A 26,637-nucleotide genomic window follows, 5' to 3' on the forward strand; every position below is an offset into this window, starting at 1 on the left:
GCTTTAACACATTTTAGAAGGAGGTCACAGTAGTAGTCACAGCACCATTGAATATGTACAAAAAACAATCCTCATTGTTTTTCTGTACTTTTAGCACAAATTTGAAAGCACTCCACAATTACAAAATCGGTCTCCCGGAATTCCAGCCTTCTTTCACATTTCACTATATCTGTCATCCATCTATGCCTGAATATTGTCTACACTGACCCCCTCTTTTTCTCTTACAGAACATGTTGGTGTCTATTCAGAACTTTGATTCGGTTAGTAGAGAACCTGAGAACGTCATGAAATTTGAACCTCCTTGCAGAACTTACAGGAGACAAGTCAGATTTGACTCCTATGGGAAAGGTCACATTACAACTAGTGACACAGGAAGTCTAACTTTTCTACTGGTTGCTTGATTGTTAGGAGTCTTCTACTGCCCAGCCCATGAGCAGCAGTTCATTTCCATATGTGACGGGGGTGACAAATGGATTTTTGTCCATTTTGTAAAGTGGTGGAAAGGAATGTGGATCCATCTACCTAGTACAGAAAATAAAACAAAATTCTCTACCATTGAGGCAGCACAGTGGCTAAATGGTTAGCACTTCCACCTGGCAGTACTACGGTCATTGGTTTGAATCCCAGCCACAGCACCTCCTGCCTGGAGTTTGCATGTTCTCCCTGTGTTTGTGTGGGTACTCCGGCTTAAACGGATCCGGTCTAAATTGGCCCTAGAATGTGTATGTATGAATGTAAGTTATGGACTTTAGATTGTACGCTCCTTGAGGGTTAGGGACTGATGTGAATGTACAATATATATGTAAAGCGCTGCATAAATTGACAGCGCTATATAAGTACCTGAGATAAATATCATTGCCAATATTAAAAGCAAATATATTAATTATTCTATATATGTACTCAATGTCTACGGCTACTTAGCTTACTGAAGCTGGTAATAGAGGAGTCGTTTCTTTTGTTCAGCCCGCCGAAACAAAAAAAAAAAAAAAAAAGAAAAAAAAAAGGATTCCTCCATCTACACAAGCGACATGAATGGAGGAATCCCCACCTCGCCATGTCTGCAACTATTGAAAATGTTTCCAACATTTCCTTTTGACAGAAGCTAATCTAATTTATTGACTTCTGTCTAGTGGGGGGGCAGTTACATACGGATCGAAATTTGGTCAGTCCCTGCTGAAGCAGCTGAATTTTGATCCATCCATGGCCAGTTTTGGTTACCTCTCCCTTAACTCATGTCTACATTGACATTGAGTAAAGAAAGTTGTGTTAGACTGCAATTAAGAAAATATTTAATCCAATAAAACATCAGCCAATTATCTTAAATCTTTTTCCTCCAAGTGGGGAATCCAAGACAAGCAATTGCTTATATAGGGGGAACTATGGTCTCCCGTTAAAAATATATTCCTCAGCATCTAATTATAAATGTATCTGCATTTACAGTTTTCTCTTAGTCCCACAGACACTTGTTGTTCCTGCCAGTGAAGTCCAGTTAATGCAGCTTCCTGTGATGGTGTGGCAATGATGCTGTGCTGCTGCTGCATTCAGAGCAGAGTTGCCCCTCTCAGGTTGGTTGTGCCTGCTTGCAGTACAGTGGGATGAAAACCATGACATGGGGGTGTAGAGATCAGCATCGTCACTGCAACCTGCAGTTGGTCAGTTAGCACCTGGCCACGCCTTGTCCTGCCCACTGCTTTCTTAACTGACAGCTTTGCCTCAGTTGCTGAAATCCTCTCACTGTGAGCTGTAGTGTTTTGAGGAAGGGGGAGTATGTGAGACACAAATGAGGTAGAATTTCAGTTAAACAAAAACTTCCTTTCTTTATGAGGCTAGTGCTTCTCATAGTAACTGGATTTGTGACTACTTTACACTTTAATATAGAAGCTTTTATTTGTACTTTAAGTAACATGCCAAGATCTCATAGGCTAATATTGTGACATATACTCACACTAAAATCCACTTCTCTGATGTTCAATGAGGGACACAACACTGTCTATATAGGAGAGAGAAGCAGCGCCATTTAAGTGCAGCAATATAAGCAAATCATTTATTTCCACAAAATTGGCAACTTGCAATAGTAGTAGTAGTCAAATGAGCGCTTGTCAAACTCGTGTCAACCGCTGTGCAACTCCTGGCAGCCACTGCAGGTAGGTCTTCAAAGCACTGTCCTTGGCTGTGTTGGTGGTTCTCAGTACTTCCTGGTCAGTGTGGATCCTCATGGCAGGTGGGAGTGATGTCAGCTCCAGGTACAGCAGCAGTAGGCCTGGTATGTGTTTTCGAAGCATGCATGCTCCTTCACCAGTCCATCAGTTATTTGACTACTACTATTGTGAGTTGCCTACTTTGTGGAAAAAAATCTTTGCTTACATTGCTGCACTTAGGTAGTGCTGCTTCTCTCTTATGCTTCACACAGTCTCTTGTAGCTCTTTTTGAATCGGCTGTTACTGAGTCAAGCACATTGTTGGATTATCGTAAACAAAGGATTTCCCAGCAACACTTACCAGCCAGCCTGCAAAACAACCAATTTGGCCCTGTCTAACAGTATGCAATAAAAAGAGAGGCTTTTGTTTACACACAATTGAAAATACATGCGTAAGCCGCAGTCCTGCACCAAGGGTCCTCTGTATACTGTGGACCTAACTAAAATTTCCAAAGCTTCCATAGTAGCATTGTTGGACTATCCGGTAACCAGCGTTGGACTTTAAGGACTTTACTTGTGTGGTTAATATGCTAGTCCTCACATAATACACCTGGTCTTTTTCTTCTTAGTGAGCCAAATATTTCACTTGTTCCAACACTGTCTATATGGTGACAGCAGAACCCATCGTATAGACCAGATGTCTCCAAAGGACAAGTTTTTTTTGGGGGGGAGGGGGGGGGTGCAGACTGTGGCCAGTGGAGTAGAAAATGACCTAGTGTCAATTTGAGTGGACAATGTCTCAGGATTTGTGGTCAGTGGGACTGAAAAGATTACACAGCACCTGTGGATAATAGAGGAACACTGCCCCATCATTGGTATTAATGGAAAGAATAGTGACCAATCAGTGACGTCAGTGGGAAGAATAGTGCAAAATCATTTATAGTGGTAGGAATAGTACCCCATCAGTGGGGTCAGTGGAAAGAATAGTGCCCAATCATTGGTACCAGTGGGAGGAATAGTGCCTGATTGTTGGTACTGGTGGAAGGAAAAGTGCCCCATCATTGGTATCAGTGGGAGGAATTGTTGGGGTCAGTCATTAGAATAGTGCCTAACTGTTGGTGTCAGTGGAAAGAATGGCATCTCATTGTTGGTGTCATTGTGGGAGGAATAGTGCCTCATCGTTGGTGTCAGTGGGATGAATAGTGCCTCGTATCAGTGGGAGTAACAGTCTTCCAAGGACAAGTGAAAGGTAAGTAAAGAGCCACATATGGCCCTCTTGCTGCAGTTTGGATACGACTAGTATAGACTCTCAATGGTTATGTGTTCCATAACGAACGACAGAATTATTTTTCTCCTTTCAGCTGCAAATATTAAATGTCATATTGGCTTTCAGGTAAGACTATCATGAATGTCTATCACTACATTCCTCTTGTTTGAGACAAGTATGAAAGAAAGATTTTCACAGCATCATTGGATACCTGTCAACAGCTTTGACTCCTCCACACTTGAGAGAGCAAACAGAATGGAGTTCTACACAGAGATAAAAAATCTTTAATCACTTACCCTTTCCCATTTATGAGAACCCCCTATGTGCACACGTGTTTTTACTGCTTATGTATGAAGAAGCAGATGGTATATAGCTCATTATTAGCTTTATTATACCTGCAAAACATCAGGAATATTTGCTTCAGGCGAAAGCAGGGGGTTGATCTTTTAGATGTGTCATACATTCACATGGCAAAGAAACCCTTCTGGAAGTTTTGTCCAAAATGCACTTGGTTTTACAAATAGGTATGGTAGCAAGTGGAGGGATGTACTGAGCATCTGTTATCTTATGTCTATGGACAGCTTAAAGTGGAAGAAAAGCCTAACTATAACTATTCTTAAAAATGTACCCCTCCCCTCTACTATCTATCCTGAGTAAAAGAAAAATAAATAAATAAGATCTGGATACTGTGTGTCTATTTGTAATCCACTCCGGTCACGTGATCCCGCTGCTCCAGCTCCCCTGTGTCAGTGAGCAGCTGCTGCAGGGGAGAGAAAAGCACGCAGACAACAGCTGGGCTTTGGGAGTCTATGGGTGATGTCATAACTCCCAGAATTCACAGTCATTGTTGAGTATTCCCATACAAAAAGCTGTAATCATGTGACTTGATCAGATTAAAAAAAGAGATAAGGTGCACAGATCTTTTTTATACATGGTATGCTGAATAAATAGGAGAGGAGGGGGGATTTTTTACAAATAGTTGGGCTTTAATATAATTTTAAGAGCATTGCCTGTTTATCTTTACTATTCTTTTTACTCACAGATTTTTATGTAAGTAAAAACTAAAAAGGGTGTCTCAGTTTCCCTGTGATGTGCTAAGGGAAACGGGAAGAGAAATAACCTCCATATCAAGGGACAAGACATTTTGGTCTTAAAAGTAACAAGAGCTGTCACTGATCCAGAAATTCTACCCGCATTTCGGCTTATCCGCTTAGTTATTTATGAATTTCCTTATCCTTGCGTGGTCTGGGAAAGCATTTTAAACAATTTTCATTTGTCATTTAGGTGATCTTAAGAAAACTATTCAATTTTCAAATATTTAAAATATTAACACATTAGTAAAAGAACATTGTCTGAATTTACAAAAGTCATCTGTGCTGTCACATGGAATGTCTTGCTTTCAAAATAAGCATTACATTCAAATAGGATTATAGTTTTCCTTTCAAGATATGAAGCTATATTTACACTGTCAGCAGGAGGCTGGAAAGCAGCATTCTCTAGCAATCTGCAGTCTTTCACATTTCTCCATTCAGCACTGCCAAATCCTTGTAACGTGTTGGGTGCATATTGAAACTCTACAGCTTCAAGTGTCAACATAGTCAATGTTAAAAGCTAGCATTGCCTCTCAATAAATATCTACTAAATACAGTAGATGACAAACACATGTAAGCATTGGAATACTTTCCACTGCAATATGCAGTAAATTGCTTCCATAAATTTACATATGGTCTATATAGTATTTCTTGATTTTTATATATATTTTGCAGTAATAATATATATGGATCAGAAATTTAAACACAAAAAATGTACAAAATCCCTGATATATTAACAGCATATTTCAAATAGCAGCAGATTAGTGATCCATGGCCAGTCTCATTGAGATTCTTGGGTCCTACGTCACAGAACATTGGTGCATCCCATTATAAATGTAGTGAAGTAATCAGAAAGGAAAAGACATGAAGTACAGGTGCCCATATGACACTGACTTTTCAAAAAAAAGTCTAGAATTAATACGCTTGCCCAAACTGCTGCGGCAGAGGAGTATACAAACTGCAAACTGACAACATTGAATTTGGCACCTCATCTTAGCGAGCAAATAGTGTCAACCACAGAGTGACTTATCACACACAAACACTGGAATAGCTATTCAAATTTGTGAAAGAAAAAAACTCAGCTAGCATGTTTTCCTGCTAACGTTCACTCTTAAAACCAGTTTGCAGGTCTAACTTCCAAAAAGTATTAAAATGGTTAATAAAACTAGAATATGAAGTGCTGCAATACTGATGCACCTTACCCTTCTATTTACATCTTATATCTCGCCTCTTGGTCTCTTTCTGACATTTTGTTTTGCATTTTTGTTGTGTTTTAAATCTCAAATTTATCATATGCTCCTTTTTTTTTCATATTGAGAATATACATTTGCTTCTCTTTTTGTGTGTACAGATTATGGGTTTCTTGAGCTCTTTATAGACATACCTATGTTTTCTGTGGGTGATTACTTATACAAATCCTTTACGCTAACATAAAATCACTATGAATGGCATAATCAGGTTTTCAGATTTTTGGCAGCATTTTATATAACAGTTTATTTAAAAGAGAAGCACGGGAAATGGAAATAACAAACATACATACATACTCACCTAGCTGGCTGCAGCATCGATCTGATGCTACACCTGTCCTCCGCTGTCTCTATACCAAGAACTGAGTGACCAAAGAGCACTGATCGCTCAGTTCTCAGGTCTGCTCTGAGTAGAGAGTGGTGACTGCCAGTCACCACTCGTTCTGTCCCTCCAGTGTTCACTGTAACGCTAAGCTGGGGAGGGGGTGGGAGCGACTGGCTTAGGCTCTCAGCGGCGTGCCATCAGTCAGGTGTCTGGATGGATCCCGACATTGTCTTCTAATAGGTTTCCAAAAACAAACTGCACATTTTTTAATGTTCAGTTAGTAGTCTGCCTTTTACTCAGCAGCAGGTTTCCACTTAACAGAAAGAAAGAGAGCCCTGGAACTAGAAGTGACGCGGCAACACGGCATTAACATCACTACCACACCTGACTCCTATCCATTTGTTCACCAAGATGAGCACAGTATTGTTTTTAATCTTGTAAGTGACTTTTCACTTTTAATAAAGCATTTTTATTTTGGTTACTATACCATTGGAGGCAGATTTTTCTTTTTCATAGGGATGATACTTGGTGGACTGGATTGAGGAGTTTTTTGTGGAGAACTACCACCAAAGTACAGATGTGGAAAGAAGCAGTTTTGTAAAGGAACGAAGCTTGTTTTTTACATACTAGTTATTGTAGACTATTATAAGGACTACTGTGAAGTGGACACTTTGCACTTTATTGGTATGATTCTGTGGTGGACATCACTGCATGGACTCAGGACTTGCAAAAAATAACTGTTTAAATACAATTCACCAAGTCATTCAAAATTGCAATGTAAAGCTCTATCATGTAGAGAAGAAGCCATATGTGAACAGAAATGCCTTCAAATCTGTGCCAAAACTCATTTAAAATGGTCTGTTGCAAAGTGGAAAACTTCAGTGTCAGATGAATTGAAATGTGACATTCTTTTTTGGCAACCATGGGTGCTACATCCTCTGGACTACAAAGGAGCGAGACCGTCTGGCTTGTAATCAGCACTCAGTTCAAAAACCTGCATCTCTGACGGTAGTGGGGTGCATTAGTGCATATGGCATGGGCAAATTGCACATCTGGAAAGGCACCTTCAATGTTAAAAGATATACTCAGGATTTAGAGCAGCATAAGCTCCCATCCAGGTGACATCTTTTTCAGGGAAGACCTTGCATATTTCAGCAGGACAATGACAGCATTCTTTATCTATGACAATAACATAACTTAACTGGCCTGTCTGCAAGTCCACACTTTTCACCAACTGAAAATATTTGGCACACCTTGAAACAAAAAAATGCCATAAAATAAGACCCAGGACTGTTGAGCACTTAGAATCCTATATCGGGCAAGAATGGGACAACTTTCTTCAGTTTTAAAATTAACTTATTTTCTTTCTCAAAACGGTACATTTTCTCAGTTTAAACATTTGATATGTTTCCTATTTTCTATCATATGAGTTCATGAGATCACTGGATTATGTTTTTTTGTAGATTTTAGACATAGATCAAACTCTTTTTGAACCTGGGGTTGTAACATTACTCTGCTGCGGTTCAGTAACACTCGTAATAAAAGGTCTTTTGCCTTCCCCAGATCTGTGACTGGACAGTGAAAGGAAAAGTAACAGACTAATGAGCTCATCTCCCTGTTACTCTGCTTTTTCCTTCGTTCTATGTTCCTTATAAGCACATGAATACTTCAGAACAGCTGACTGGCTACTTAGGCTGCTTCTAACTCTCTCATTCTGAGCTCTGCTGAAACAGGAGACTGATACCACATCAAATTCTGGCACTTACACTGCTTGCATTTACAAAAATACTTTTAATGATATAGTAATGAACACAGAACACTAGATTAATATGTGACCTTCAGTTCAGCTTTAAAAACCCCACATCTTTTCTTACATTTTACTGAAGTTCTGCTGCACACGCATACATTTCACATTAGGAAAATAAGAGGGGAAAAAACTTTCTAAAAAGTGTCATCAAACCAACATCATTAAAAAACTATAAAGCTAATGTGTAGTGTTGTGCTGCTGCAAAAACATAAAAACATAACGAAGTACAAAAACACATATCCAACACAACAAACACTTTACTCCTGCACTAGGAAAGGACTCAGTAGACCCAATAGGAATGTTCTGGAATTTTCTGGAATATGCACTGCTTGCTGCCCTCAACAGACCGGGGTGGTCCGAATACACTGGATACAAATGGAGAAACAGAAAAAGGGCGCACCAACCTAGTGCATTATCGTTTAAAATATTTTATTGAAGCAACAAAATAGGTATCATACTCACAATGGACATAATAACACAAACATGTCAAACTGAACAAGATGAATGATTCAAACAACATCTGAGTCCATACGATGGAACCCTGGATGACCAACTGGCTAACGCGTTTCGAGGACACAACCTCTTCCTCAGAGCCAACCAAAAACACATATGTGCAGCTACAAAGTAAAAGTCCAAAAAGAAGAAAACATAGGAAAAAAAACTCTTCAGCAAATCTGGATGGAAAGAACCACTTTATTCACCCTAATGAAATCACGTGATACGTGACAATATGCGTGGAGAGGAGCCAGGTGATGTCAGAGCCAGAACGCCATTAGCACAGTAGGAGACACTGCTCGGTGTATTGTACAGCTTCACCACTATTATCACACTGCTGTTTTTATTACTGTTACCATGTGAGTGTATTTTAATAAACTTCAATGAGGTTTTAACAAACGTGCTGCACTATAGTTGCTTTATATGGTTGTTGAGTTCCACCTACAGAGTCAGCTATACCACGAAAAGGTCCTTTCGGAGGATACAGTGGCCAAATATGAGGGGAGAAATTATCCATAGAAGAGAGATCTTTGTTTTACCCCCATTAGGAGGGGAGATGCCTGGTTGACCTGTTGCTTTTACGGGTTCATATATGAAGGTGAGGGTCTACCTATACTATATGTTCACTGTGGTGATGCACACCATTTAAAAGACTTACAGCACCGGGATTGCGGGCTCACTCTCCAGTACAAATATGGCTCTTTCCAACCAGATTTGCTGAAGAGTTTTTTTCTTCTTTTTGGACTTTTACGTTATAGCTTCACGTGTGTTTTTGGACTTCATGTTATGTTTTTTATGTTTTAATGTTTTTGCAGCAGTGCAACACTACACATTAGCTTTATATTTTTTTCACGTGATGAACACACATTTTATGTGTTTGCAGCAGCTTGTATATCTTTATACATCTTTTTTTGTGTTATATTATTGATTTATTTGGCAGCGCACAATTTTCTCACTTTTTTATCATTAAAAAAAACTATCAATAAATGCTGTATTACATGCTGTTCATACTCACTCATTCACTATGGGATTAGTTTTCTGTATTCTGCAAAAAACTTGGTTGATCCTGCTGTTCTCTATCTCCCCCTTCTGTCCATTTCCCTAATGCAGCTAGGGATTTTGCAGAGAAGTATTGGAAGCTACTGCCCATGCTCCGTTTTCAGTGATTTTATATGCTGAGTATTTCCGCTCTATAATATCTGAGCAGCCATGTAACTATAGAGTCACATATGTGGTAGTATACACAGTAGTCAATAACAGCCTACTACCTACTCTATGCCTACTAAACAGCCAAACAAAATAGGGGTGGAATATCACATCTTGATTGGTGGAAGCTTCACCTTCCTGTCACACTGAAACACAGGCTGAAGGGGCGTGACACAGCATGTGACTGGCAGAAATCCAGCCACACCAAAAAATAATAAAGATCTGGTTTTAACTATATATATATATATATATATATATATATATATATATATTGATATGATAAGTTAAAACAATATTAATATTATTTATTTTTACTCTGTATTTCAAAGGCTGCTTTATTGAATATGTGACCAGCAGCAGAGGACTAGAAGCTCCACCTGCTACTGTTTCCCTGCAGGTAGGCCAGGAAAAGGCTGGATCATGTGGCAGCTGTATATCGGGAAAAGACTGGATCATGTGGCAGCTGTATATCGGGAAAAGGCTGGATCATGTGGCAGCTGTATATCGGGAAAAGGCTGGATCATGTGGCAGCTGTATATCGGGAAAAGGCTGGATCATGTGGCAGCTGTATATCAGGAAAAGGCTGGATCATGTGGCAGCTGTATATCGGGAAAAGACTGGATCATGTGGCAGCTGTATATCGTTTAGGAAGAAAGGAACTTCGATTTTTTTTTATTTTTAATTAAAATAATTTCAGTGCTGTCATCCATACAGAGAAAGAAAAGGGATCATGTAAATTAAACAGTGTGTGTTTACTATCACTTTAAGTGGTCAGTTATATACCATGAAACATGCTAAAATATTTTACTAATGGTTGTGTTTTTATTAAATGTCAGGTTCTGTTTTAGCAACTGAAGAAAAATATGCTGAACTTTTAACATTGTTAATCAGAATAGAATAGTAGCTTAAGATCCTCTGAGGCAAATATGAAAAAATGCTTAATATGCAGTGAACTAAAGAACTACAAACTTATTCTGGACGTTGGGCCAATTATACCAGTGAAGTGGTGCCTTGTCAATCATCCATATGACACACTTCCCAGACGTACAATTATTTTCTTGCTGTTAAAGCCATTTTTTTTCTTCCCATTAGAGACTTTTGGAAGCACAGATACTGACATTGTCATCTTATGGAATCTCCAGCAAGTTGGAGACATTAATAATTCATACATTCTAGAATACAGGGTGCAACAGTGTCAGCGGGATAAAAACAAACATTGGGGTATAGAGAAGTCACATTATTTGAAACATGGCACTTAAGGTTACAGAAAGGGTGAGATACAAATAAATCAATGAGCAAATATTGCTGGTCCTCCAACCTCTTTACATATTCTGACAAACTTCCCATATTCCAGAAACATATTTTTATGTTCTAAGTTTTGATAAATGTTTGTTGATGGATGAACACTACACGTTTCACTGTTTATATTATATAATAAATGTTGGGAAAGTTCAAATGTTGCTCTTTGTTGTGGAGACAGTATAGGTGAGCTATTCTCAACTAGGGTTTCTCCAAAGGTTGCTAGGGGTTCTTTGATCGGTGTCTGATTGACCTCCCATCTGATAGTGCCAGCATGGTTCTGGGTCCAGTGCCACCTAGCAGAGCCATCAGCATGACACCAATGATCTTTTCATTTTCAGCTGTCTGTAAAGGTGGCATTCTGACCACCACTGTAAAGGAGCCCTGAATAATAAAAGTGGTTCTAAAAGGCAGAACGTTTTTTTTACCTTAATGAATCCTCTACATTAAAAAGGTAAAAACTTTCTGCATGCAGCTTCTTGGGTAGCTACACTTGCTCCAGCAGAAAAAGTTAAAGGGAAAAACCAACAATGAAAAAAACAAATGCAGCCACCGCGTCTAAACACTGGTAAACTGTGCTTTTTGATTCTGGGTGACACAGATATAGCTACTTAAAGTGGACCTTCACTCATTTTTTCTACTTCCTTCCATCTAACCTTTTCAGCAAATTCAACAAAAACTTGATTTTTTTTTTTTAAACTTGATCCTTGGTTCAAGTGTTACTAAACGTACAACAGTAAAATCTATCTGCATATGCAAAAAAGCAGGCTTGTTATACTCACTGAGGAAATTAGGGGTTAATCCTCTGCATTGTGTAACAATGTTTAATCCTGTCTTTTCTGATCCTCCCCTTCTACTGTCCCAACTCTTCTCCATATAGAACAGAGCTAGGGGGCGGGGCAAGCTGCACATGCTCAGTTTGGTGTGTATTGCTAGTTTTTGTTCTTTGGAGTGCATGTGATAAGTACAGGGTCAATCAGCACTGTACAGACAGAGGGTCAGGGATCCTATAGTCTCATAAGACAATGAGAGGAGAATGAAAACTCCTCCTACAAGCTATAACCAGTGCTCTATTGGACACTGATAGAAGTCACAAGACTGTTCTAACTGCTGATGAGAAAAGGTATTTAGCAGTTTATATCTACTAAAATAATTGCATTTCATGTTCTGTGTACTGTGGGAGACCAGATATAGTGAATGCAGGGTCGGTCCTAGGTTCAGTAACACTAAGCTTAAAATTAAAGTATATATGAACCATTACCTTTTCAAAACAACCAATTCAGTTTAAAATTAAAGGCAAATTATTTATATATATATATAAATAACCATCACAAATACATTTTTTGTTTTTTATACATGGTCATACAAACTGTTCTCAGCTACTTAAAGGGCTTGGAAAGCTAGGGGTGGAGAAACAGCAGCACAGTGATCTTCGCAGGCAGGGGGGGGTGCCAGCACAAGTCTGATAATTGGAAGAGAAATGACCATGCTGGGATGGATGTGCTTCACTGCCTAGCGTGGTCAGTTTGAAATTAAAAAAACAAAAACAAAAAAAAAAAACACAGGGACTGGCAGGATCACCTGGTATTTTACACAAATGAAGATAAACAAAGCAAGCAGGGTACTTTTTTAACTCAAGTACATGGTACATTAGGCAGATATCAAGAATATGAAGTGTGATAATATTCTTTAACAATTCGGGGGTGATGTTCCTATTTAATAGCCATGCCTGAATTTTGAAACCAGGACACTGTAAACCTGAGAAAGCTTGTGTGGCTGTAACAAAAATGTAATCATTGGTTGCTTCTACATACAAATGTTTTAATCATACCTCCCTTCTAGATTGTAAGGTCTAGCAAGCAGGGTCCTCAGATTCCTCCTGTATTGAGTTGTATTGTAACTGGACTATCTGCCCTCATGTTGTAAACTGTTGGCGCCATATAAATCCTGTATAATAATAATAATCAATTTCCATTTGAGCAAACCGCTTACTGCTCATGGGACAAATGACAGGTTAAAATGACCTAGACTCTAGACTAGGTAATTGGTCCACATATGGACATCTCGTTATGGCAGAAAGGTGCACTATTAATAATACTTTATAGTTATAACTATAATTGACGTCATAAAAAATTGTCTCAAATGAATCTGTTCTCTAGATGTGGCAACAGTTACTGTCAGCCACTATAAAGCCTTGTGCTGTTTCTATATATAGTCTACGTTTTGTATTGGTGGGCTATTTTAGAACAAAATAAATCAAGCTACACTGGGAAACAATCTGGTCAACTTATGAGCTTCAATACCATTTTAAAATGGTACAACTTACAGCTTCTTTGTCCTGAATCTCAGCTTCCAGCTCTTGTAATCTTTTGCTTAGTTCTTCGTTCCTCTCTCGTTCCTTGTCTATTTCATCACACTGGGCTTCAAGTTCTCCAATCTAGAAGACAAAGTAAGATACAGTGAGGCTGCATTCACACCTGCATGTTTCTTGTGGTTTCACTTTAGGTGCTATTAATTGTCAATGGCACCCCAAGCACATGGAGAAGATGGGTGTTTTGCTGCGCACTGCAAACATGTCAAAATGCACACTGTTAATGCTACACAGACGAAAAGGCTCTGGAGCTACTTTGGGGCAATTGCTGCATGTAGGGCAGCCCATTCAGTTGAAAAGTCTGCCCTAGGTACAACGCGTGCTACCGCATGAACAAAAACACGAGTGGGAACACGTTCCTGCAATGCTCAGATGTGATGGGGCCTGAGATGCAAAGTTACGTATGACATCAATGATCACAATTAGGACCCATTCACAATTGTGCTCTTTTGGTGCAATTAAAGATTTTTGAGTTTTGTATAGAGTGTAGAAGGGTTAGAAGCTCAGTAAAGGTTTGACCCCTCAGTGTAGAGAATTACAGTTTCATTACCATAGGGACTAATATCACCTCTAGAGAAATTTTATGTGATCACTGGAAAAGGAGATGAGGGGAAATGGGGATACTTGTTCTGGTCAAAAAAAAAGTCTACAGAGGATTTTCTCTCATTTCCTGGTGTATTCTGGTGCAAGAAGTAAGAAAATATCTTCACAGAAAAATAATAAAACAAAACCAGTCCAGGATCCAACCTTTCCCAACACAATCAAACACTATAAATCCACAGAAAACCACCAAACAGTATATTAATATTTGTGTTGATACTCCACTGTTCTCATCTCTTCATTTTCAACCATTTTATAAAAGATACGGTAAGTAACATTTGTACTCTGTTTTGACAATAAATGTGTTTGCCACATAGATGGATGGAAAGGCATGTAAGTCACAAGAGCTATATATCTGACAGGTCTAGTGACAGGAAGGCCTGGAAAAAAAAGGAACAATTCTAAAAAAAGGAAAAGTTCTAAAAAAAAAGCTGTTTTTTTTGTTTTATTTTTCCCCAGAACAATTGAAAGTAAAAAGAAGGGTGGAATATGTTCTTTTAAACTGATAAATAATATATCTATGACATTCTATTCAAATTACATAATATGAAGACCTTAATGAAAGATTTCTGAGACTTTATGTAAAGTCCTAAATTATTGAAAATCCTCTCAGCTGAATACAAGCAAATCCTGAAATACAATTCCAATAACACTGTACTTCTCAATGCAGATCTCAAATAAGAGAAATATGCATTTCTGCCACTAGGGGCACTGCAGGGGAAAGGCCTTCTACAGTTGGGTGAGTGTTGGGATACAGTAGGTGGTTTCTGTTCTCCTCTCAGTCCTTAATGGAGAGGTAAGAAGATACATTTGTCTGACAATTTAGTTTACCTTTATAACCGTTAAATGATTCCTATTAATGTTCTCCACCGTCACAGTATAATGTTTACCTATATAAATAGTTTTTTCTTCTCCTTCTCTCAATAAAATGGAGAGACCAACATCTAGAGTTTGGGAACATTTCCAAAGTGCAATTTCTGCTGAGAGCAAAGCTGCAATTTGCAAATATTGTGAGAGGAAATATTCTTTTCCAAATTCTATAAGGATAACAAATAAAATCCTGGAATGCCAGAGATGCCTAAAGACATGAAAAAAATGCCTATTGTTCCAAATTTATTTCATTAAGTTTTTTTTTATTTTGGATAGAGCAAGGAAGGGTCATAACCCCTTTCAGATTTTTTTTTTTGCCATTTGTGCCATCACTTCCTGTCCCATAACCAAATAGGAAGTGAGGGGAAATCCCTGCTAATTAAGAGAATCCCTTGGGGATCCCCAGGTCACCAGAACTAGTGTCCCCATTGGACAATTTTCCCTCTATTACTTTTCTGGGGACAACCAAAAGTTTGGGATTTTCTTTAACTTTCACTTTCAATAATAATGGTAAACAAGACAAATAGAGAGAGAATCTCCTTAACAGGGACACAGACAGCAATAATATCTGACAGGTGTTCTAATCCATCTCCACTCTATCCAAAACCAACAAAAAATGCTTTTAGGTATACTTTAAATGAGGAGGACCATAATGAAAGTGCAAGTAGCTTTTACCTCCAAATTTGTCATTCCCGAATCACGTTCTGCTATTGGTGCTAAGAGGCAAATCTGTTTTTTAAATTTTATTTTATGTTGATGGTTTCTTGCTTTTTTGTTGCTTTTCAGGGAAAGAGGGTAGTTACCTGTTCTCATGTATAGCTGAAATGTTCTTGGCATATACAGGCTTTGTTATTCCATTAATAATAATAAAAAAGATTTTAAAAAGCAAGTTTAGTTCATATATCGAATAAGCTGTATTTATTCCAAGCATAATACTCTAATATACACTACATTTCACCTTCCCAGTGTAACAAACTGACTTTCGGTTTGTAAAACTACTCCATACTGAATTTGTTTTCCAAAAATTTCCATTTTTTCCAGAAAAAAAAAAAAAAGTTTTCTCCCCATGGCTTAAAAATTTCTGGAAATTTTACATCTCTAGACAGGTCCTGCCCCAATGTAAAATATAATAAAAAATAAACCCCAAGGAGTCTGTTCAGGTGAATTAAAATATAGACAATGGAAAGACTTTTTTTTTGTTTTTTGTTTTAGGACGGTGAAGAGGAATTAGAACACCTGTCATGTTTTTACTACTGCTGTCCCCATTATAGAGATTTAGACTATCTGTGAAGAGGAAAGAAAGTCCCAAATTTTGAGTTGTCACCAGGACAAGTATAGAGGAGAAATTGTCCAATGGAGACATTAGTTCTGGTCATCCTGGTGACAAGCAAGGATTTCTCCTTACTTCCTGTTGTTACTATGGAACAGAAAGTAAAGGAAAATCTCTACAATGAGACACAGATGGCAAAACTGTCAACCCTCTGTGACTTTATCCAAAAAAAAAAAAAAAAAAAGGTTTTGGCTTTAGTTCTATTCTAATTCATCCTGTACAAGCCAACTTTTTTTTTCTGGATAGCTCAACATTTATCACTGCTAATAGTCCATTAATTTATCCATCTCTGGAAGATCTTTTTATATATGGTGTTCAGTTTTCCCCAACATTCCTCCTCTAACTTTACCTCATCAAGAAAAAGAGCATTTTCTGGTAGCAACAGTCTTTTTTAACCACTTCCAGTCCGGACACTTTTACCCCCTTCCTGTCCAGGCCAGTTTTCAGCTTTCAGTGCTATCACACTTTGAATGACAATTGCGCGGTCATGTAACACTGTACCCATATGAATTTTTTAGCATTTTTTGAGACTGATAAAGCTTTATTTTGGTGGTATTTATTCACCACTGGGATTTTTATTTTTTTTGCTATGTAAATTAAAATGTCCCAAATGTTTGAAAAAAAGTGTTTTTCTTATAAAATTTTGCAAATAAATAGTATTTCATCATAAATCTTGTCAAAAATGTATTCTGTTATATTTTTAGTAAAAAAAAAAAAATAACTCAATTTAGTTTATAACCAAAAATTATAATTTGTAAACTTTTTTTTCATTTGTTTTTTATTTTTATTATTTTTTATAATTTTTTTTACATACTGTCACCCTAGCAGTACAGTGTCACCATGGTGACACTGTACTACTTGAGGGGGGTGATGAAGATTTTTTTTTTTTTTTACACGGATTGCTTTTACACCCATAAAGGATGTAAAAGCAATAATTTCTCCTTCTCTCTAGCTGCAGTCTTGCAGCCATTGAGAACTACTGAGTGAGCTGTGATTGGTCACAGCTTGTCACATGGTACAAGGCTGTTGTGAATAGCCTTGTACCATGTGACCTCTGTGATCATTCACAGATTTCACATATAGTAAGCAATGATGTCACAAGTGACATCTTGCTTATTACTCTGCATTGGCCAATCAGTGAACACATGATCGGGACCTCATACAGAGGTCCAGTCTGCCGATCGGTGTTCCACTGTGTCCTGAGGACACAGCAGGCACTGGATCGCGGTGCTGTGCGCTCCCAGGGAGCGCGCACAAGCAGGGGGCGTGGAGGCTGTTTGTAAACGGCCACCCAACCCTGCACTGCCACCATCCAGCCGTTTATATACAATGGACGGATGGGAGGTGGTTAAGCAACTGTTATTACCAAACTGGCTTAAGTAAGATTCCGCTATGTTACTGGTCACCCTCTAGTGTGTGAAGTAAACTTACCTGACATCAGAGCTAACTACTGTTCAATGGCAGTGTTTTCAACGGAGACAGAGTTTTATAATAAAGTGGTTGCACACAGTTACATATACCCAGTGAAGCAACTGGCGTCAGGTGATGCACAGAGAGAAAACACATCCTCCTACATAAGTTGTATCTGTTTATCTGAAGTCTTCTCTTCTCTACATCTGTTCACGTTGAGAATATATACACCTTGCCTAAGAGCTCTTCCACACAGCTCACAGGAACAGGGTTGAGACTGTCCATCTGCTGGAGGTCCTGTCACCTTTTTTTGTCTTGGTATCAGGAAAACTTGTGAGAAGTGACTCATGCAAATAGCAACAAGGCACCAGACAGAAATGACACGTCATGCTCTGAATAGAGACAAGTACACACTATAGATATGCTTTGTTCATACTTCATGTCTTAGGTTTACAACCACTTTAAGCAAATCTATTGCTTCTATTAAAGCAGAGTTCCTCTCCCACCATCAAAAATTAAAAGTCAGCAGCTACAAATACTGGAGCTGTTGACTTTTAATATTAGGGCACTTACCTGTCCAGGGATCCAGCGGTGTCCTCACTCCAAGCCGATTCTTCAAAAGGCCTATCGGTTGCTGGCGCCGCGATCCTGACTAAGGGAGACTGGCAGTGAAGCCTTGCGGCTTCACAGCCCGTCTGCTACTGCGCATGCACAAAGCAAAACTTTTAGCATGCACTAAAAAAGGTATTTACTCAAGATAGATAAAACAATAAATCTATCACTTTACAAAACTCTGTTTCAGTCACATCTTGAAGTTGGCCATAGATGGTTCGAATCTCAGCAGGTTCAGCATAGACTGGCCGAGATTCGAACCACCTATGGGCAGGCTGATTGTACCCAATTTGATTGTTGAATGACTTGGGTACAACTAACCTGTTGCATTTTTCATGCGATTATTGTCAGCAGTTACACCCGCTACAAATAATCACTTTGTTCTCCCAGCAGGGATGGCTCACCCCTGCCAGGAGAACACAATGGTTGCAGGAAAGAAGATCTCATCATCTATGGCCGACTTGAATATGGTGTCCAGTTTTGGTCAACAGTCCTCAAGAAGGATGTGCTGGAACTGGAGAGAGTCCAGAGAAGGACAACAAAGCTAAAAAGAAGGCCTGAGGACCTCAGTTGTATCAACAGCTACATACATTAAACTTATTATCCCTAGAGAAGACGCTTAAGAGGGAATATGGTCGCAATATACAAATCTTTAAATGGGGACTCCAGCATTTTATTTAACCGAAGGTCTTCAAAGAAGACACACGGCCACACCCTGAAGTTGGATGAGAAGTGGTTTAAGCTTAAACCACAAAAGAAGTTCTTTACTGTTAAGAGCGGTAAGGATATAGAACTCCCTTCCACACTTGGTGGTGTCAGCAGGAAAAATAGATAAATTCAAAAAACTCCTAGAAGTGTTTCTCAACGAATGCAATGTACAGGATTATTGAAAATGGTAGTGACATAAACACACATATACACAGACCCACTCAGGTTGAATTGGATGGACTGGTGTCTTTATTCAACCTTACCAACCATGTAACTAGTGGCCATAATGAGGTATTTTCCTGATTCACTCTATTCTTATGGATGAAGAACATCCCACATAGATATAAAATAGCCTAGTTAGGGCTTGTTCACACAATTCTAACTCTTACCAAACGCTCCTATAGCTTTAGTATAGGCATTAAACAGGCTTTATTGAGCTTTAGTAAGGGCATTAGACAGGCTTTATTGAGCTTTAGTAAGGGCATTAGACAGGCTTTATTGAGCTTTAGTATAGGCATTAGACAGGCTTTATTGAGCTTTAGTAAGGGCATTAGACAGGCATTAATGAGTTTTAGACTGGATTTTTACAAAACGCTCCCCAAACGTCCTATGTGCAGTTTTGAAGTGTTTTATAAGCATATGACAAGCGTTAAAACCATACCACACCATAAATGAAATAAACTGTAATGTTATTAACGCTCTGCAACTGCACCACAAATGCTTTGCAGACGCCTGCCAGTTGGGGAGCATCAACATAGACTTGAATAGGCATTGAAAGGCTTCCAACTCCTCCTGACTCGACATGAGGCTTCAATTTTGAAGCAAAGCGGCACCAATGCTTCATGTTTTGATAATGTGAACAGCACTGTGTGCTGCCTATAGTATCCTTTGCATAGGCATTTGAGGAGCGTTACAAATGCCCCTCAAATGCCTGCTTTCAAAGCCAGTGTGAACTAGGCCTAACATTTGATATTGCTGGCATTTGCACAGAACAAATGTAAATGCAGTTTTGCAGGATAAATAGTTCTATTTTTTTTTTTTATAACTACACCCCTAGAAAGAAAGAAAGCTGGAACAGTGATGCAAATGGTCACAGCAAAATGTAAGGAATAGGGTTGGTTGTTAAAGGTTACAGATCTACTATTGTAAAGTAGCCCTATGCAGGAATAATGAATGAATAAGTCTGCACCCTGTACAGGTATGAACAAAAATTATAAAGAGAAAAGTATACAATAAAACTAACCAGAGTCACATTCTGCAAAACAAAGAACCACAACTTCTATTTAAAGGTTTATATAATGGAGAGGTGTGTATTTCAGGTGTTGAGTAAACAGAGTGTCATGGTAATGTTAATGAAAACACTGCAGTGAATCAGACAGGTGTGGGATGGATGAGTAATATGGATAATTCAGGGATGCATTAATCAGATGGCAATAGTGAAGAGGTCGCAAATTATTCATCATAATACATCATGATCTGTGTAGGGAGCTACAGTAAGATGAAGTGCTGAAATTGAGGAAATAATGTGTCATATCATTTTGGGGGAATACCTTCCACTGGTGATCTAGAATAACATTCAGAGAAATGTACTCTGGGCTTCTTTCTTACAACAATGTAAACCACACATTCTATGGATAATACACTCACCGGCCTCTATTAGGCATACCTGTTCAATTGCTTGAGAACACAAATTACTAATCAGCCAATCACATGGCATGCGATTGATAGGCAGACTGGTTCAAGATAATAATAAAAAAAAAAAAGGCAACAGTAACTGAAATAACTACTCGTTACAACCAAGGTATGCAGAATATCATCTCTGAATGCACAACATGTTGAACCTTGAAGCAGATGGGCTACAGCAGCAGAAGACCACACTGGGTGCCACTCCTGTCAGCTAAGAACAGGAAACGGAGGCTACAATTCGCACAGGCTCACCAAAATTGGACAATACAAGATAGAAAAAAACTGTTGCCTGGTCTGAGGAGTCTCGATTTCAGCTGTGATATTCAGATGGTAAGGTCACAAGTTGGCGTAAACAACATGAAAGCGTGGATCCATCCTGCCTTATATCAATGGTCAAGGCTGGTGGTGGTGTAATGGTGTGGGGGAGATTTACTTTTAGATTTATTTGGGTCCCTAAGTACCAATTGAGCATCGTTTAAATGCCATGGCCTACCTGAGCATTGTTGCTGACCATGTCCATCCCTTTATGACTACAGTGATGGCTACGTCAAGCAGGATAATACATCATGTCACAAAGCTTAAATCATCTCAAACTGATTTCTTGAACATGACAAAGAGTTCACTGTACTGCAATGGCCTCCACAGTCACCAGATCTCAATCCAATAGAGAACCTTTGGGATGTGGTGGAATGGGAGATTCGCATCATGGATGTGCAGCTGACAAATCTGCAGCAACTGTGTGATGTTACCATGTCAATATGAAGCAAAATCTCTGAGGAATGTTTCCATCACCTTGATGAATTTATGCCATGAAGAATTAAGGCAGTTCTGAAGGCAAAACTGGGTCCAGCCCAGTACTAGCAAGGTGTACCTAATAAAGTGGCTGGTGAGTGTATATCTGTGTGTTTACACTGTCTGCAGCAACTAGATTTCAGGTGCGATTTTTTTCTAACACAGCTAAGAAAATAAAAGTAAGCTAGCATGATTGGAGCACAAGGAACTTTCCCTTTCTTACATTTTAAAATGGACCTATACTTAAAACCTAAATTTTGTTAAAAAAAGATACATTAGCTTAGTTTAATGTGACAAATCAACCAGGAAAATGTTCCTTTAGCAAATAATTCCCAATTGGAAGCAATTGTAAAACTTTAAAAAACGAATGCACTCACATTTATTCATACTTGTGCCACACTTTTCATATAAGTTGGAAATCACCATTCTAATAACCCCACACCTTACCGATTGAAACAAACAATTCCTCTCCCTCCCGTTTGCTAGCTGCTTTTAAACTGGTTTCATTGACGGGATGTGATATATGGCAGCTAGCGGCTCTCACCCACTCCAGCTGACCATGGGGATAATGTGACCCTATAAATGTGCAGAAGCTCCTCTCAACATATTTTGTTCGTCTATATGTTATCAAGGGACCCTAGACGGGAGGGAGAAGAATTATGTTGCAATTGGTAAGTAGCGGGGTTAATGGAAAGCCAATTTCCAGTTGATTGATATACTACTGAAAGTGTGGCTTGAACACAAATAAATGTGTGCACATTTGATTTTAAAGTTTTATAATAAATATTTTAAGCAGTAGTATACTATTTAAAGTACCTTTTCTCTTTTCCTGGAGTTGAATTGGATATGTCGTGCATCTTTTGGAAGATACATAGGAAGAGTTTGTTATTGAATACAAGCTTTGCATTTAAAGTCAACAAGTTCTGGTACGCTACCCTGGCAAGTGTGGCGTGTGCGTATACAAATCACAGTGGTGGATTAGCTTTCTGAAAGTGGATGCAATCCCTTACATATACCCAGTGATGTGACTAGCCTCAGGTGGTACCCAGAGATGAAAAAAATCCTCCTACATAAGTTGCACCTGTTTATCTGCAGTCTTCTCTTCTCTACATCCTTTCAAAGTGCAGAATTTATGCAACTTGTGTGAGGTTTCAGAAAGCAGGGGTCGGGGAACTCAAGTAAAATTCTGCAGAACTCAGAGAGGAGAACTGAGAGCTGATTGGATGGAAAGGACACCCCCCCCCCCCACACCACCTTCACACAGGAACAGAGCACAGGCTGTGTGCTGGAGCTCCCTCCCTGTCACCATGATGTGGGGCTGTTTTTCAGCATAGTGTACTGGCAAACTTAATTTCATTGATGGAAGGATGAATGGAAAAAAAAGTACCAAGACATTCTTGATAAAAATCTGCTGCCTTCTACAAGGATGATGAAGGTAAAACGAGGGGGGACATTTCAGCAAGACAATGATCCCAAACACAAAGCCAAGGAAACTCTAAATTGGTTTCAAAGAAAGAAAATAAAGCCGCTAGAATGGCCCAGCCAATCACCTCACTCGAATTCAATCGAAAATCTATGGAAAGAACTAAAGGTCAGAGTTCATAGAAGAGGCCCACGGAACCTTCAAGATATGAAGACTGTGTGGAAGAATGGGCCAAAATCACTGAGCAATGTGTGTGTCTAATTTCTTCATACAGCAGGCATCTTGAAGCTGTCATTACCAACATAGGATTTTGTAGGAAGCATTAAATACATTTCAGTTAGCATGTTCAATACTTTTTCCCTGTGTCATTTTATTTTATTACACATAACCAAAATCCTGAACTGATTTGTTTTGGTTTCTTTGTACGTACGGATTGCATGGGTTGTTACTGACATGTGGTGAACATTTCATGTTAATAGCACCTTTAGAAATATATTTATTATAATTATTATACTGTATTTATAAAGCACCAACAGTTCGCTCAGCGCTGTACATTACAATGGGAGACAATACATGAGACAGTACAATAACAATACAATGCGATACACGAGGGGTTTGAGGGCCCTGCTCCTTGGAGCTTACAATCTAGGAGGGAGGGGAAAGTGGTACAGGAGGAAATGGCTGTGGGGGATGGAGTGGTAGGACGAGTGGAGGAGGTTGGCAATTAGCAGGGGTTGGGGTAGGCTTCCCTGAAGAGGTGGGCTTTCAGGGTGCGCCTAAAGGAGAGAAGAGTAGGTGATAGTCTGATGGATTGGGGTAGGGGGTTCCAGAGGATGGGTAATGCCCTGGAGAAGTCCTGGAAGCGGGCATGGGAGGAGGAGACCAGGGAACTAGAGAGAAAGAGGTCTTGTGAGGAGCGGAGAGTGCGTATTGGGTGGTACTTGGATATTAGGCAGTATGATGCACAGCTTTGAACGTCACTGTTAGGATTTTGAATTTGATCCGTTGGGCAATCGGAAGCCAGTGGAGGGATTGGCAGAAATGGAGAGGTTGGTAAGGTGGATGAGTCTGGCTGCCATATTCAGGATCGACTGAAGTGGGGATAGCCTGTGGCGGGGCAGGCCAGTGAGGAGGGAGTTGCAGTAATCAAGTCGTGATATGAGGGAGTGGATGAGCTGCTTAGTGGTTTCTGGGGTTAGGAACGTGCGGATTTTGGCGATGTTGCGGAGGTGGAGTCTGCACGAGTTTGTTAGTGATTGGACTTGGGGCTGGAAGGATAGATTGGAGTCAAGAATGACACCAAGTACTGTGGCCTGCGGGGCGGGCCTGATGGTGGCATTGTTGGACTTGATGGAGAAGTCAATGGGGGGTGGTGTGCGGGCTGGGGGGAAGACTAGGAGCTCGGTTTTGGAGAGGTTCAGTTTAAGGAAGTGGAGCAACATCCAGTCTGATATATCGTTCAGTAGGCTTGTGATTCGGGCAGAGACTGAGGGGGTGAGGTGAGGGGTCGAGAGATAAATTTGCGTGTCGTCGGCATGAGGTGGTAGTTGAAGCTGTGGGAGTATATGAGTTGGCCAAGGGAGGAGGTGTAGATGGAGAAGAGAACTGTTTTACTGAGAAAAACAGTGACGTATTCTCAATACTTTACCCACTGTACACACACACACACCAATTTCAATGAAGTCAAAATGAAATTAGGTATTAATAAATGCAACCCATTATAGCTATATGTATTTCTGCACTGTATATAAAAAAAACAATTAGATAGACAGGTGATTTCTTAAACAAGCGCATCGTCCTGCAATCATACAATGGTCTGTACCTTCGAAAAGCCCATGTGACACATCAGTCAGTTTTCTAATCCAGTCCAACAAATATGTTCTTTGGTTTTATTTAGTTTAACAGTAAAAATAGCAGCATGTACTGTCTATTTTTTAAGTAGAGAACAAATTGAACAGTGTATTACTGAGGCAAGCTGTTATATGAAATATTTATGAAAAAAAAAAATTACTTTCCATTTATTTAGTAGGCATACAGAAAAGTTTCAGCACATATGAGTAAGCGGGAGGAAAGTTATCAAGACACGCTCCCTATTAGCAAAAAGCTTTAGAGAGTCACGTGATACACTTTAGGACAAAATAAAATTTAAATAATTAAATGTTTTCCATTGACACTTTGGAATTAATGTTTTATGCAGAGATTATCAGAGTGGCTGCTCTGTATGGAGCAAACTTGAATCTAAGACCTAATGAAAAGACTCCAGACAAAGACACAGTTTTTATATTATTTGTATGTATGACAGATAAATATTGCAGAAAAAAACATATATTGAAATCAAAATACCTATACAAGGCAAGGTAAAAAAACACACATTACAAAGCACAGAGACTTCAGCTGCTCTATTTGAGCAAAGACTCTTTGTTGTTGAAAGGAATCCGGTATTGAGACAAATATGAAGGATGTCAATGCTGAGATCCTCTTCTGTTAGATACCTGGATGTCAGGATGATCCTCTGGCTTTAATTCTCTCCAAGTTATGGGCCTGGCACAAGCATGCAGATAAGGAGTTCTGCTTTCACATGCAGAGTGCTTGATCTAAGTCAGTGACTCTGACAGCACTGAATTAACAACCAGGTAACCAGCATATTCAGAAGGAGGCTAGCAATAACAGCCTATATCTGTCTTGGTGCGGGTTTCTTTTAAACTCCCAGCGAGAGAGCCTTTCCTATGCAGTGCGTTTGCTTTTTCCTAGGGATGGTTGTCTAAAGTCTGCCTACCTGCATTTGGTTCTTCTGTAAAAAATAATGGAACATAAAAAATTATGTCCATCGCCTTCCTAAAAGTCATGAACAGAATGAGCGACAGCTACACATGGCTCCAAGACAGGGGTTTCCAAACTACAGACTGCATGCAGCCTGCTACAATATTTTATCTGGCTTGTAGCTGGGATCAGTGGCATATCCTTAATGTGCACAGGTTTAAAGTGTTTGTAAAGGGTTTTTTTTAATATCTTAAAGTGATATTAAAGGCTCAGGTTTAAAAGAAAAAAACCCCCAAACATGTCATACTTACCTGCTCTGTGCAATGGTTTTGCACAGAAGAGCCTCAATTCTCCTTTTCTCAGGTACCCCATCGATTCTCCCTGCCCCTTGCCCCCTGCTTTGAGGGCTCTCGTGTGTGCTCTCTCCCATCCGATTCATTCCTCACTGGCTGTGGTTGACAGCAGTGGGAGCGAATGGCTCCTGCTGCTGTGTCTCAGCCAATGAGGAGAGAGAGACCTGGGAGAACCGAGGCTCCCATGCACAGTGTTGGGTCAAGACTGGGCTCGGGTAAGTATTAAGGGGGCTGGGGGGGAGCTGCACACATAGAATGCATGAAGATAAAAAACCTTCAGACTTTACAACTGGCTCCTGCTGCTGTCAGTCAAAGCCTGTGAGGAGGGAGTGGGGCTGAGCTGCCCTGTGTCTGTTTACAGACGCATACAGCCATGCTGGGGATCAAGCCCGCATGAGTGCCCCCATAGCAAGCAGTTTGCTATAAGTACACTTGGAGAAAAGAAGCAGCCGAGATCGCCAGCAGTGGACCCCAGAAGAGGAGGTTTGGGGCCACTCTGTGCAAAACCACTGGATGGAGCAGACAAGTATAACATGTTTATTTTTTTATTTTTTTTATTTCTTTTAATGCCAGTACAATTGCTTTAAGGATTCAGCCCCACCTCCTATGTAATGGGGGATTCTACTGGGAACCTGATGTAAGGGGGGGGGAAACTCTGATGGGGAACCTGAGGTAAGCTGTGATTCTGATGGGGCCCTGATGTATGGGGAGGCCCTGATAGGAGACCTGATATAAGGGAGAGTCTGATAGAGATGCTGATATAAGGGAAACCCTGATTTGTCAGCCGATTAATAATTGTAAAATATATCATGTGGCCCTCATACTGAAGTTTGGAGACCCTTGGATAC

At 39.5% G+C, this 26,637-nt stretch overlaps 1 protein-coding gene across 1 annotated transcript in view; it reads right to left on the reverse strand.

The window, feature by feature from the left end:
- Positions 1-26,637, reverse strand: part of HOMER2 (homer scaffold protein 2) — a 253,399-nt gene that overhangs the window by 41,610 nt on the left and 185,152 nt on the right. The window contains exon 7 of the mRNA XM_089685711.1: positions 13,201-13,311. Within this exon, the coding sequence (XP_089541837.1) occupies positions 13,201-13,311 (111 nt within the window). The remainder of the gene's footprint in view (positions 1-13,200; positions 13,312-26,637) is intronic.

This window comes from Staurois parvus, unplaced genomic scaffold, assembly GCF_062004578.1.
Source record: "Staurois parvus isolate SC_StPar_1 unplaced genomic scaffold, SC_StPar_1.0 ptg000381l, whole genome shotgun sequence".
Classification (NCBI taxonomy): Eukaryota; Metazoa; Chordata; class Amphibia; order Anura; family Ranidae; genus Staurois; species Staurois parvus.